This window comes from Sinohyriopsis cumingii, chromosome 8 (genome assembly GCF_028554795.1).
Source record: "Sinohyriopsis cumingii isolate HCF-2022 chromosome 8, ASM2855479v2, whole genome shotgun sequence".
Lineage (NCBI taxonomy): Eukaryota > Metazoa > Mollusca > Bivalvia > Unionida > Unionidae > Sinohyriopsis > Sinohyriopsis cumingii.
The window spans coordinates 111,765,846-111,780,379 of NC_142968.1; the positions used below are offsets into that span (position 1 = coordinate 111,765,846).

The 14,534-nt window shown below is 34.5% G+C and overlaps 1 protein-coding gene and 1 non-coding gene across 12 annotated transcripts in view; both read left to right on the plus strand.

The window, feature by feature from the left end:
• Nucleotides 1-14,534, plus strand: part of LOC149794377 (transcription factor 12-like) — a 205,701-nt gene that overhangs the window by 175,555 nt on the left and 15,612 nt on the right. For 6 of the 11 annotated variants that reach the window (XM_089968557.1, XM_089968552.1, XM_089968556.1 and 3 more), the window contains 4 exons: nucleotides 4,533-4,608; nucleotides 7,843-8,005; nucleotides 9,462-9,548; nucleotides 14,328-14,473. In XM_089968557.1, coding sequence (XP_089824683.1) covers nucleotides 4,533-4,608; nucleotides 7,843-8,005; nucleotides 9,462-9,548; nucleotides 14,328-14,473 — 472 coding nt within the window. Of the gene's footprint in view, nucleotides 1-4,532; nucleotides 4,609-7,842; nucleotides 8,006-9,461; nucleotides 9,549-14,118; nucleotides 14,265-14,327; nucleotides 14,474-14,534 lie in introns of all 11 variants that reach the window. The other 5 variants (XM_089968559.1, XM_089968553.1, XM_089968563.1 and 2 more) reach the window with 3 other exon arrangements.
• LOC149794378 (small nucleolar RNA U54) lies at nucleotides 5,902-5,974 on the plus strand. Its single transcript, XR_016423109.1, has one exon. It is a non-coding gene; the product is annotated as a small nucleolar RNA U54 (small nucleolar RNA).

Sequence of the window (14,534 nt, forward strand, 5' to 3'; positions counted from 1 at the left end):
AAGAGAAGGAATTGAAAAATGCTCTCCGTTTTTACTGTGTAGTTCGTGAGAAAAGCCTGCTGATTACTGAGTTTGAGAGTTTTATTGGATTTTTATTTTTCATGTACAAATTTGGCTCATGAGTAATAAGATACTAAGCTAAAAATCCATTGACTAAAGCAGCTGACTTTGATGTTAACCATCAACTAGTTTTATGTACCTTTCCAAGTTTGCATATTCAGAACTTCTTTCACCAGTATTGCTTATCATTTATTCCAAGCTAACATTATCATATATTGGTTTTTGAAAGCTAAAGCAAATGAGCTGAAATTTTAAACCTTTTTTTTTTCATCTTGATCAAAATCTGCTGCATGTTTAATTTTTAAAATTGTTTAATTGCGGCAAGTCTGAACATTGTTTCTTTCAGTGGTTTGGCATTTAAGGTTAAGTTTACAGTTTCTGAATCTGTAGCTGCATGCACTTGTTTAGGAATTTTTTAAATAAACCTATTTTGGCCTCATAATAATTTTTGTATTACTTTTGATGGAGGCTTTTCAGGGCATAGCTTTCAAGACTTTTTGTCTTTAAATTATCTACCATTTTCTTTTTCCATGATTGTTTAAGGTAATTGTGTATTATGGCATTGTTACAAGAAAGATGTTGATTTTGACAAGGAATATTATGGCTGCAGGAGATGGGTTCGAACCCAAGCCGAGTCATACCAAAGACTTAAAAAAATGGTACTAACAGCTGCCTCACTAGGTGCTCAGCATTAAGAGACTAGTGTTAGGACTGGTTGGCCATGTATCAGGATAATGTGACTGGATCAGACATAATGCAGTATGACTGAAAAATTATTAAAGCTACATTAAAAATCCAAATAGTCTCTCTCTCTCTCTCATACACACACACACACACACACACATGCATACAAACCCAACTGCAAACAATGTAGACTCTGATCTGCAGTTGTGTGATGCACTAGAAGATCAGGGTATGTGTTTTTTGTTCTACTGATTACATCTAACAAACTGAATTGACCCAGATCTGCTAGTGCATTATCTGGGTCTGAGCAGTTTGCAGTTGGGTCTGATGTGTAAGCATTATATATATATATATATATATATATATATATATATATATATATATATATATAGAGTATTGCATGTTTTAGATGGATATATATCTGCTTTATTAATAGGTTAATGTTGAAATCTATTCAGGGGAAGCATGATTTCTTAACCTGTCTTTCTGGAAATGTGCTTGCCTTCTCTTTGTCTTTACAGTTTAATACAATTGGCTTCTATTTCCATTTGGCCCAATTTATTGCACTTGAAATTACTTTGGGTTTACTGAGATTTGTTTTTCTCATGAAGCATTTGATTAATTGATTTTACCATCATAAAAACACATCTGGAAAACATGATCTCTTTTTTAAATTTTCAGTCCATCTGGATTTAATGGAAGTTTACATTATGTTCTGTTAAAATCGTATATCTCTATTTACCTGTCAAGTGTGTGTGGCAACTTTAATGCATCATTAGATTTCACTTAAGATGATGAAGTACAATTTTTATTTTATGTCTGTATTCTATATAAATAAATAGACATGAATGGCAATGCAAAAGTTTTTCTTGTGCTTAGAAAGATTAGGGCACTGTCTGCATTATTATTTTAAATTCTTTGGAAATGTTTCCGGTTATGGATTTGTTGTTCTTGAAAATCTTTCAGGCTGGCGGTTCTGTTTTTTTTTTTTTAAATCGCCAAGGTTACTGTCCGTATTTCATTTGCATCAAATTGCTTTTGATTAAAATCTTCTGGTCTCAGAAAATTCTTTGGATTAAATTTAAAATATAAAAGAGGTGACTTGGATTGCAAAAGAACTATCAAATTCATATGAAAGGAGACAAAACCTAGCCCATGAAATAGTTTATGTCTAATGATATTACATGTGAAACTGTAACAGAAATGGCCATTCTATGACTATTTGGTACAGTCCTTCTTTTGATGGAAAATAGAAGCTGATATCGAATGACACAGCATCAAATCGGGAAATGTATCTTTACTAAAAGAATATAGGATACACATCTAATTACAAGCTATACTAGAGTTGACATTGAAACTATTATAAGAAAGTGAAAAAGTTTACCAGCTTGTAATGGTCACACACAAATCAAGTCCAAGTGGGTATCCTTTAATTTGGTGATGGTGTTTTTATGATTTTTAATACTTTATATATAAAAAAATTGATTTGTTTTCCTTTTGTAAAAGTCCACAATTGGTTTGTCTTTCCATTTACAGTCATTGCACATTTAAAAAATGAGCAGTTTTACACCCAGGTATATACGGTCTGTACTCATAAATCATAAGCAGTTTTACTCCCAGGTGTATACGGTCTGTACTCACTTATAAGTCATGAGCAGTTTTGCACCCAGGTATATATGGCCTGTACTCAGTTATAAGTCCAACTTCAAACTCAGCAGACCCAGATCTGCTCTCAGAATGCACCAGCGTATCTTGGTCTCCGCAGTTTGTTAGGAGTTATCAGTAAAAGAAACAACCTAGACCCTGATATGCAAGTACATTTACACTATGGCAGGTCAGGATCTTTGTTATTTGCATTTTGATTTGACTTGTAAGCAAGTACAGACAGTGTACTATGTACTAACATAACCAGGCAGTAAGTTGGAAAGAGAAGAAAGAAAAAAAAACATTATTTTCTTTGTGAAATTTTAATTAGACCCCATCTCACCATGATATTATAAAACTAGCATGACACTTTTCACTTGAGCAGTGACCCTTTTAACCCCAGCAATCTGGGAGAGCCTCTCAGTAGCATAGGGTCTGTGCTCATCCCCCAGATGCCCCAGTAACAGTGGAAGTTAATTAGTTTTAAAGGCATGTGTCTTACTTGTACCGTACGTATCCAATGTACAGTCAATCCTAAACAGTCGTGAGAGTGAATCTTGCACCTTACCACTGACACATCTGACATAAAGGTTACTTTGAACAGTTTGATGAAGACAGAATCAAGTCTAAGCTGACTTAGTTGTTATTTATTTTATTTTTTACATCACATTTAGTACTAGCCTTGAACTTTTTTCAGTTAAAAGTAGTACTATTCTTGAAATACAGCCGATTTCCTTACTCTCTGAAGTAGGTTGACCACACTAGTATATATATGTGTGTGTGTGTATATATATATATATATATATATATATATATATATGTGTGTGTGTGTGTGTTTGTATGTACACACACACACACACACTGTATTGTCTCATGTTATGTACACCCAACAGCAAACAACATGGAGTCTGATCATCTAGCACAGGCATTTTTTCCCAGAATGTTGGCCAGTTACAGGAGATTTTGAAGCCACACACTATAGTGTAATGATCAGATAAAACCTGTCACTGTTGCTCATGCCTAGTCTAGCACATAATGCACGGAGGGGTCAGAAAGAGTCATCAGTATCCATTCTGTCAGTAATTTCTTGAGCATAATGTAGATCTATATGTACCATTGAAGTAGGTAATGTTGGATCTTGGGCTGTAAGTATTTGCATTTGGTTAATTTATGTTGTACATGAAAATATTTGGTAGAACTTGCAATTTCATTGAAACCTTTATCACAGAAATACACCATTTTGTAAACCCATATTATCGAATAACCCTTTACATTTAAAATCGAATTTTTTAAATTAAATTTGTGATTTGCTTCTGCTACAAAATACCATATATACTTGCTTATAAGATATGTCCAACTGCAAACTCCACAGACCCAGATCTGCTATCATATAATGTGGCAGCAGATCTGGATCTGGGTCTGTATGGTTTGCTAAGAGTAAACAGGAGAACAAACAACATAGACCCTGATCTGCTATCATATAATGTGGCAGCAGATCTGGATCTGGGTCTGTGTGGTTTGTTAAGAGTAAATAGTAGAACAGACAACATAGACCCTAATCTTCAGACACATTATGCTGTGACATCAAGATCTTTTTTGTTTGCAGTTTAATTCGTTCTTTAAGTGAGTAATTCTGATACAGAAGAAATTTACATCTTTATGCTGAGGAAGGCATATAGTATTTGTTGGATAAACTTGTACTAGATGGTACTGATTCTAATTGTCATTCATGTCCCACGCTCTTTTTACTGGCCCTGATTTGGTACACAACTTTTCTGCACGTTGAGGTCATCCTTAAATGCTGCAAAAAACTGCATAGATGCTGCAAAACTTTGCAAAGAATTGAATCCAACTACACCATTGCATTCTTTAACCTTTCCATGTATCAAATATGAGAAAGTGCATCTCCGTGTCCCTGATGTTCTTTTTTTGTGTGTGTCCCTTTTTATCTTTCTTGTAACTGAAATTTACTGGAGATGCAAATCTGTTTCCTTAATAATTGATTATTGTGGTCAATGATCTATTGGTCATTTTTAACATTAGTTACCTTCATCTTGAGGTGGACAGGTAGAGCTATGCAATTTTATTAATTTAGTTCATTGCTATCACTGACATCTTACGAGAATTTGTTTTCTAATATTCAGCCTGGTGCTACATCATTGACAGACAGTCGGTCTCACAGTTTGTCCACTGCACAGGAACCACAGAAAACATATGACTGTAAGTATAAATTAAGCCTGGTTTTTAGAGGTTAAAAAAATTGCCACACGTCTGTGATTCCAGATTTAATTCACACTTTGTAATTTAAAGTTTTAGAGACTGGCTTATCATAGTTAGTTGTTCTGCTATTTCCTCCATTTCTTGAAGGCATTATGTCAACATCTGTAGCTTAAACACGTTACAAAGCAGACTGTTGTATACCACAGGAAATAAATACATTTTATAGTACAGAGACATCAATAAAAAGTAGTTTAAAATCTTTTTAAATTGATCGATGATAAATTTTTTTTTACATTTTTACATTTTACAAAACCAGTAAAATGTAATTTTTTGAAAATGCGTAGAATTTGAGACTTGAAATTTTTTTTAAATTTTAAACAATTGCTTTTCACAAGGATATTGGCATTGTGCTTGTATTAGGTCCTTCACATTCAAAACTATTTTTTATTTTATATTTTATATATGTTTGATATTAAGTGATGATGTCTAGCCATTTGTCCAACTGTTCTGTTAACATTTTCTTTTCCAACCAATATTTGAGTTATCCACCATATATAGTTTCAAAATTGGGTGTATGGCTTGTACATGGAGTATATATGGACTTGAGATCAAGGTCACTGACTCGAAGAACTTTTTTCGTGTAACTCTGAGTGTCATTGGTGAGTCATCAGGATTCCAATAATGGCAGTCTGATTATCTGTGCTGAGACATCAGTGTCAATTTTACTATAGTGACCATGTCTCAGTTTAATTTTCCCATAGTGACAATGTTTATTGTATGTAATTTATATTTTCAGCATTACCATTGTTTAGGGTCTGTCTTCTACATCAGTTTCTATGTACAGCTGAAAGTTATAGAATATTACTGTATATCTAAAGGATTTACTGTATAATGGTGTTATCATAATGTCATTCACTGATAACATTATTCTGCAGGACTGCTCTGGTGGCCTAAGTGGTTGGAGCATTCACCTCAGAATCTGGAGTTTGCGGGTTTGAACCCTGGCTGGGTCATACCAAAGACTTGTAAAAATGGTGCTAACAGCTGCTTCGCTTAGTGCTCAACATTAAGTGTTTGGTGTTAGGACTGGTCGGCCTGATGTCAGGATAAAGTGACTGGGTGGGACATGATGCTACATGTCTGTGGCATGATGACCCAGTGCTGGACATCACTATAAACTGCCACACTGCAGACATTGTAGCAGTATGACTGAAAAATTGTTAAAGCTACATTAAGAAGCTAAATCACATAGACACACTCTCTTACACACATTATGCAGAGTACTTGTATGCGAGGCAATGAGGAAATGTTATGCACAGGATTTGTAAAACGTGACTGATAATTTATACGCTATTCTGAGCCTCTTTAGTGATTACATGCTGTGAAGATGCTATGCAAATCCAGTGAAACCTTTATGTAACAAATTTGATATGACAAACTTCCTGATACAAAAAAGTGTTTATTTAAATAGACATTTCAGTTTTGATCTTTGCATATGTTCACTTTAAAGTGTCCTTGGATGCGGGAGGTCGCAGATTCAAACCTGGTCAAGTCATACTAAAGACTTACAAATATGGTACTAGCAGCTGCCTCACTTGGCGCTCAGCAGTAGGAGATTAGTGTTAGGACCGGTCAGCCTGGTGTCAGGATAATGTGACTGGATGGGACATGATGCTACATGTCTGGCTTGATGCCGAAGTGCTAGACATCACTATAAATTGCCACACTGCAGACATTGTAGCAGTATGACTGGAAAATTGGTAAAGCTACACTAAAAATCCAAATATCACACACACACTTTAGATTGTTTAATAGAAAACTTAGCAGGCTCAACATCAATTTGTTACAAAGGAACTTTGTCATTATTGTTCCCCAAAATGTACAGTTAGTCTTCATTCTAAGAATGGCTATGTGGATTTAAATGGCAAGTACATTTAGTTTCTTTTATAAGAGTTATTGCCCTTTATTAGTAGGAATGATCATCCCACTGCCTTGTGACTAACTAGCATTCACACATTTCATTTCAGTCAGTTTTGCTCTGAAACCTTATATTAACAAGGGCTTGATGATCTTATTTTACTGGTGTTTTATCTTTGTCTGACACTCGATATGTTTTTTTCATTTCATTTATATTGATCGAGAAGCATCATCTTTTAAGAACTTGCACAAGTTTAATAATGTCAGATTTTGATATTATTTTTAAGAGTTATGGCCCTTGATTGACTTAAAATACGCATCCAGGCTGGCTTGTGAACCATAATTGCACTGACAGTTTACCTCAAGATGGTATTGTATTTGTTTTTATTATGAGTATTTGTAACTAGTATTTGCTGGAATAAGCTGATTACAGCCATTAACTCCTACAAATAGATGTCTGACTGATTTGTGAACACTAGCATTTAAATACATATTGATTTCAAGCAAATTGGTTGTGGAGCTAGGTGTTAAAAAGGTTTTCGATGAGTTTAATTATGAGCAGAGTTTACCAGTTGTCCCATTATGTTGTGGAAACCTTAGCATTCATAAATTGGTTGTGGAGCTAGGTGTTAAAAAGGTTTTAGATTAGTTTAATTATGAGTTTACCATTTGTTCCATTATGTTGTGGAAACCTTGGCGTTCATAAATTGGTTGTGGAGCTAGGTGTTAAAAAGGTTTTAGATGAGTTTAATTATGAGTTTACCATTTGTCCCATTATGTTGTGGAAACCTTGGCATTCATAAATTGGTTTAATTTGAAAAAGAATGCTTCATATTAGCAATATCTTGGATGATAACAGTTGTAAGAAAGATTTGGCCAAATTGCATTTAGTAATTGCCTTTGATGAACTTGTTGCATTGAGTTTATATACACACTTTCTTTTTTAAACCTTGAAGCAGCAAGGGACAGTTGGCTTGTTAGTGGCAAACTCTTGTTAAATACAGAACCCACAAACTCTGCAAGAATATTTGGAATTGTAACATGTGGCAAAAGTTAGATGCCTCCGCAGTTTGATTAAATGAATGAAATCAAAGGTGGAAGGAGCATTTTACGTTGCTTTTGTCTTTCTGTCCTTGTGTCAGGCTTGCCATTAGATCTTGATTAAAAGTTTTGATTGGATTTCATATAATGTAAAAAAGAAGCGGTGCATATTTGTATCTATGGATACACATTTATAGCTCAGGCTCAAAGGGGAACAAAATTGAGGAAATAGCAGCTATTGCAAAGATTACAATGATCTTTTTTTTTGGCCTGCAGTTGGTAGCGATCAGCAGTCCGATGTATCACAAGACAGTGTCAAACTGGAGAAGCATGACCGGGATGAAACAGAGTCAAATAAGAGTGAGAACACGTCAAAAACAGAAGATTCAAGTAAAAAATCGGACCCCTCTGGACCACAGCCACCTCATAAGAAATCAAGGTGACCTTTTCTTAACCGGCTAACACAGTTTTAAATAATTAAATAGGGCATAATAATGATTTTTAGGCTTTTAGTTGCTATCTTCATTGGCATTAGCTTTCTTTACTATTTCAGGTTCATTACTTAAGCACTAATTGCTTCCATTGCTTGGATACTGTTCAAGTATAGATGTTTCACTGATGCATATTGATTAAAACATTGTAGGACAACACAGCCACCAAAAGAAACCATCTTCTTTCATAACTTTATCACACTTTATTTAGGTTGAATAAACTGATGTTGATTCCTAAATGCCATTGCTGTAGAAATGGAAATTTAGTACAGCACATCAGGTAGAAATTTCCTAGGACTTGTTACTTTCACTGAAGAAACAAATTATCAATGATGTGATATTGACAGACATAAGATATATGATGATGTCACATTGTAATCCATCTGTGCTACCATATTTAGTCGGCTTGTTCTTAAAGGAATTTCAGTGCATGGATTAGTTAGTTGTATGAATAAATCAGGGTTTTTATGTACCAATCTGCAGAGATGGTGGGTTACGACCTAGAGCAGTGAATTGTAATTCATGCTGTTTTGAGTTGGTCACAGAGATGAACCTTAATAATTTGAGATCTCCCACCCAAGCACAGTTTTAAGCATTTGGTGTGTGTGAGGCTAACACCACAAACCTAATCTGGGTCTCCACCCAGTGGTATAAGAACTGATGGCTTGGATGAACTTTATGTCAAAACATAATCATGGCAGTGTTGTATTATGAATGAGTATGGGCTGTTCAAAGCTTGTATACTGTTGTGTGCTGTTTTTTCTTACATACTGGTATACACGTTTGATATCTTGTGCAGAAAGTTCAGACATCTAAAGAAACCAGATGTTCAAGTCTTTGATATCTGCTGCACATTGATTTCACTACACAGTAATTAAGTGTGAAGTATGTAAACTTCCTTATATATTTGTAAATATTTTACATTATAATATGACCAATAAAAGACCTAATTGAAATTACCAGATTGCATTTTGATAAGGAGGCTCAAAGTAAATCAATGTGTCAACTCAGTTTATATAATTTTTTTATATATTATCCAGTCTCTTGAGCTCAAGGTTAGTGTGCTGGACATGTGACTGAAAGGGTGTGGGTTCAATGTTACTATCAGACCAGCCTGGTTCAGCTACTGTGGTGTGTCTTTGGGCAAAGCCTCTAGCTACCTTGACATCAATGACGTACTTGTGTTGCTATGACATCGAGCACCAAACCAAACCAAACCAATCTCATTTAACGTGCTGATTCGAAAATTAGCGGACAGAATTAACTGCTTCCTCACTGAGTAAATTACCCATTAGATAAAGTGATTCTCCAAATGAGGATGGATTGATGTCAAGTTGTTGAGGTGATGCATTCTCAAAAATTTTTCTTGTTTCTCAATTTTCATTTTGTTTGATTGCTGTCCAGAAGAAGTGAACCAGATGAAGATGACTCACCAGAAACTAAGGTAGAACGCGAAAGATTGCGGAGACAAGCAAACAATGCTAGGGAAAGGTAAGCTGACAATCATTGTCATACCCTCTTCTGTAGATATGAAACATGATAACATATTTGCTGGCATACAAGTCAATACTTTTTTCCAAGAAAATATGGGATTTGTCTTGTACTCCTAATTGACTTGTATATGGATTTTATCATTCACATTGCTTTATTGTATGTCATGTAATTTTAAGTATATCTAAAACTAATTTTCTCCAGTAGTATGAAAAGGAATGTGTGCAAATTATTATCATTTTGGGGATGAGATTGTGTAAAAGAAAAAATACAGGACCCAACATTGAGAAGGATTTTAAAATATTTTCATGATCATCAGGTTTAAATTCATGTACATCAGATGTAATTGCACTAAAGCAGCATCCACTAGTAGTATATGTTGCTTAAATTTGATTACATATATGTGCATTACAAGGCAAAGACAGGTAGTCCATTGCATTTTTCTTCTTGCACATCATGATCAAATAAAACATGCCAGATAAAGAGAGGGAGAGAGAGAGAGAGAGGATACAGGACGATTGCGAACCGTACTGTTTACTTAACTGATGATTGTAATCTTGCTCGTGTCCAAGTGCTATTCTGTATTCAGTTACTACCACTGGGTGAACTTTTTCATCTAGTTATAGTTACAGTATCCATTGTCCCAATAACCACATGGCTTTGCACTGTTATTTTATTTTATTAGTGCTGACTAAATATGCTACAGCTGTGGTCATTTATTCCTAATTCTTAACTGTTTGAGAGCAAGACCAGATAAAATTAATGAGGTTAACAATAGGGGAATGAGGCAACAAAGTACCATGTAAGGAAAGGAAATGCCAGGTGTTTATTCATGCAAGTTTTTTAACCAGTGACCCTTTTTGTACTCTTGAGAGAACTGTCATCAATTTAAAGTAAGAACTAGTATGATGTGTATCTACAGGTAGTGTACATGCACTTAATCACAAAGGATAATAATATGTTTTGGGAATGGAGAGGTCATTGTACTTAGAAATAAAAATAGCATAGCATGCTAAATATTCATTCTTGGGATTTTACCTAAATGGGGTATATATATAGATATAAATGTTATGAAAATATAAACTTTGAAACTGAAGGAGTATGGTATTTATTTTAATATATTCCATTTATTATTTGATTTATTACTGTTTTCTTTCTTTGACAAAAGCTTCAGATAAACAGGGGCAGTAAGGTTCAAAATATGAAGACCGGATGAAATATCTCTCTCTTTCACATGCATGCACACACATATTGGGGTGTATTTTATTTTGATCATGAGGTGCAAGAATAAAAATGGAATGGACCACATGTCTCCCTACCCCCCCCCCCCCCCCCAAACAAAACTGGAAAAAGCATTTTAGAATCGGGGATGAAATTTTTCTATTGCTGGTAATCTGATATAGCTCAGAGTGATATTTTAGTTTCATTCCATACAGGATCATGAATTTTATTATATCTGTAACTTTTCAGGCCAGCGTCATTAAATGTAGTTTTACATGTACTTTGTTTAAAATTCTTGTGAAACAAGTTGGGTCCTTTTAGCTACATTTAATGATGCTGACCAGAATATCTACAGAGTTATAGATAGGGTAAAATTCATGATGCTGTGTGGAATGTAGTTAAAAAGCCGAAACTGAGGTATTGATCTGGCATTGTCTTATACTCAGCATTGATATGTATATGGATGAAAGATGGAGAATTTACACAATTTTCAAATTTGACTTGTACTTCGCCATAACTTATAGGCCAGCAAATATGTTACTATGAAATAATTTATATTTGTGCTTATCTGTTCTTGTAAGCTTGAGAAAAATGTGGATAGGAAAATGAGTCCCATTTTCTCTAAAAAAAACGATCATTGTTCATTTGGTCATGGTTTATAGCAACAACAAATCCTCCAAGTCTAGTATCCCATCAGGGATATTAAATTGACTGCAATCTGTTTTCTTGCAGTAATGTTATCTTCACATTGTATGGATTTTGTCAAGTCTTCAGATTTACCCGAAGTTCAAAAGACAAACACAAAATGCATTATTTCAAAGTTTCCAGTGTTAGACAGAACTCCAATCTTGACATTTAATCGACTTACTTATCAGATTTAAAAAATGATGTTAAATATATCATCAGAAATGGTATTCCTCACTACATGATGGAGTTACTAGTCGGATAACATTTTTTTCTATCGTATGTGTTCTTCGAAAACATTTTCTTATACACATTTCTATGTCCAGCTGTGAAAAGAAAATAAATTTCAGACCTGGAACTATAGATAAGCAGTATATTTGTATATTTTGCATAAAAATACCAAAATAAAATTTGTATTTTCTTCGGACTTGGCAAAATGATTAATTACAAGTATTTAGTCTGTGATTGTCAGCATATTCCTTACACCTTAATCAAAGGCCACGTTTTATGATGGCATGTTAGATCAGACTGCTATTTGGACAAGTTCTGAATACTGCATCAACATTTAAAATGATGCTACCTGATTACGGTGAAAATACTTGCTCAAATAAAGTACAGAACTGAATTCACCATTGGTCACTTAGTGGTTTAACGCTTTCTAAGAAGTATGACTCGCATCTGGAATCAAGTCTGGTATTGTAAGGGTGGTTCAAGTCGGATATATTTGTTACTTGGGGAAGATGCTTACACTTTTAATGTGGAGTTTTCAACCAAAAATGCAGTTTAGAAATTTGTATTCTCATACGAATTCTTGGAGTAATCAGTATTTTGGTATATATATTTAAAGTACCATCATGTATGTTTAAATGGGACAGCCTGTGTCAGTGCTCACAGAGTACCCTATCACATATTTAAGAAATGCAATTAAGGAGTAAAATATCTTTTAAAGCTCCCTAACTTGTATTTGTTATATAGGTGTGGTTTATTGTCATACGTATAGGTGTAGTTTATTTTCGTACAACTCTTCCATTCTTGCCTTTTAAAAATAAGTCATAACACAGAATTGTGAACTGTTTAGACACGAGTCTGTCTTCATTTAATACATCAGGCATCAAGATCTCAGGTTTAAGTTTTTTAACTACTTTGATTTATTGTTCGACAGCACACATTTTCCCATTGACTTGTGGATACTGTATCTGACAACATTACACCTGTTCTAGCAAAGTGGTGTCTGATATATGAAAACCTGATGTGATGTACTAAATTTGTTGTTGCATTGTCACTTCAGAACTGTCTTGTATTGTTGACCAGTAGAGTTTATTGCATTGATTTGGTGGGTGTTACATGTACATGAGAAAATGTGGAGGTGAAAATAATCTCATGAAATTCTACTGCATAGTAAGCATTGATGAATATGACTGGACAGTTGTCAAGGGAACCAAAAGCAATACAATTCAATGTTCTTAGATATCTGATGCATTTTGATTTTGAGGAAGTAAATTTTTGTGATTACCAGTGATGAAAGACTTAAATGAAAATTGTTCCTGCTAAAATGGGTTTCTGCTAAGTCCAAAATGACATGAAATGAAAATATATTTATTCATGATCAATCACTGCAATTAATATTTAATATTAAGGAGTATCTTTCTGTTTCTTCTCTATAAAAATATGCCTTTTTGGGTTTTATGTCTTTTCACAGTTATGAAGGTGAAAATCTTATTGGTTAAAAGTCACTATGTGCGGGACTATTTTTTTCCATCAGTATCTCTTTTCATAGTTTTCTGAAAATCTATATTTTGGATCAAAGAAAGAGACAGTGTTTCTAAAAGAAGGGTCATTGTTCACTTGTCTTGAAATTCCTGGTTTTATCCAAGACATGAAATCCATGAAAATTATTACCCCATGAAAAATAATGCAGTCCCATTATTGTAATTTGAATGTAATGTTACAGGAATCTTATATTCCTGCATCAAGACATACAAATTAGATAGTGTCAGAGATATCAGTCATGCACAGTCAATTCTCTTAACTAAACATGAACAGGAAATGTGAGGTTAAAGATGGAGATGACTGGTAGCTACATTGTCTTAATTTTTGCTGAAGAACTCCATGGTTTTCATTGTCCTGTTATTGTGAAGATGCATAGTTGGACACAGTGGCATAAGATCCAATTTTGGCCCTACACTCCAATAAGTACTTGGGATTTTGTAGTGCCACCCCACCCCAAAAATTGTTGGGATGGTAGTTTCACCCCATGTTAGACAAGACCAGGATAAGGGCCTAAGGGGAAGTCTTGTATGTGTTTATTAACTCATCAGCTTGGGTTAAAGCAGGTGTCTCAAACATGCTGCCTGTGGACTGCATGCAGCTTGTGGAGTTATTTTCTATAGCAGACAGCAACACTTGGAATTTGTAAAATAGTTGATAATGCAAATTTTTTTCAGTGATACAGACTTTGGTCGAGTTTACTAGTCCTCATCTGGCCCTCGTGGTGATTTGAGTTTGAGACCCCATGGTTAAAGGCATCAAAGTTGCAATATATTACTAAATTAAGCCCCAAATAATCAATTTAAAGTTATATTTATGTTGGTGTAAATGCAAGTCATTCCTAATTATTAATATTGCTTTTAATTTGGATTAAGAATGATGTTATTTGTTGCTTCAGGGTACGAGTAAGGGACATAAACGAAGCATTCAAGGAGTTGGGTCAAATGGTGACGATGCACTGTGGTACCACCCAGCCATTAACAAAACTTATGATTTTACAACAGGCTGTCAATGTTATCACATCGTTAGAAGGTCAAGTGCGAGGTACGCATGATCTTGGTGTTATTATATGTTATTAAAGACGTTATTGTTTGTTTGTTACTGCAGGTTACGAGTAAGAGACATTAACGATGCATTCAAGGAGTTGGGTCAAATGGTGACGATGCACTGTGGTACAACCCAGCCCATTACAAAACTTATGATTTTAGAGCAAGCAGTCAATATTATCACATCATTAGAGGCTCGAGTAAGAGGTAAAATGGACTAGTAATTATTGATACACTTGCTAATTATGTTTCAGGTTAGATCACCTGC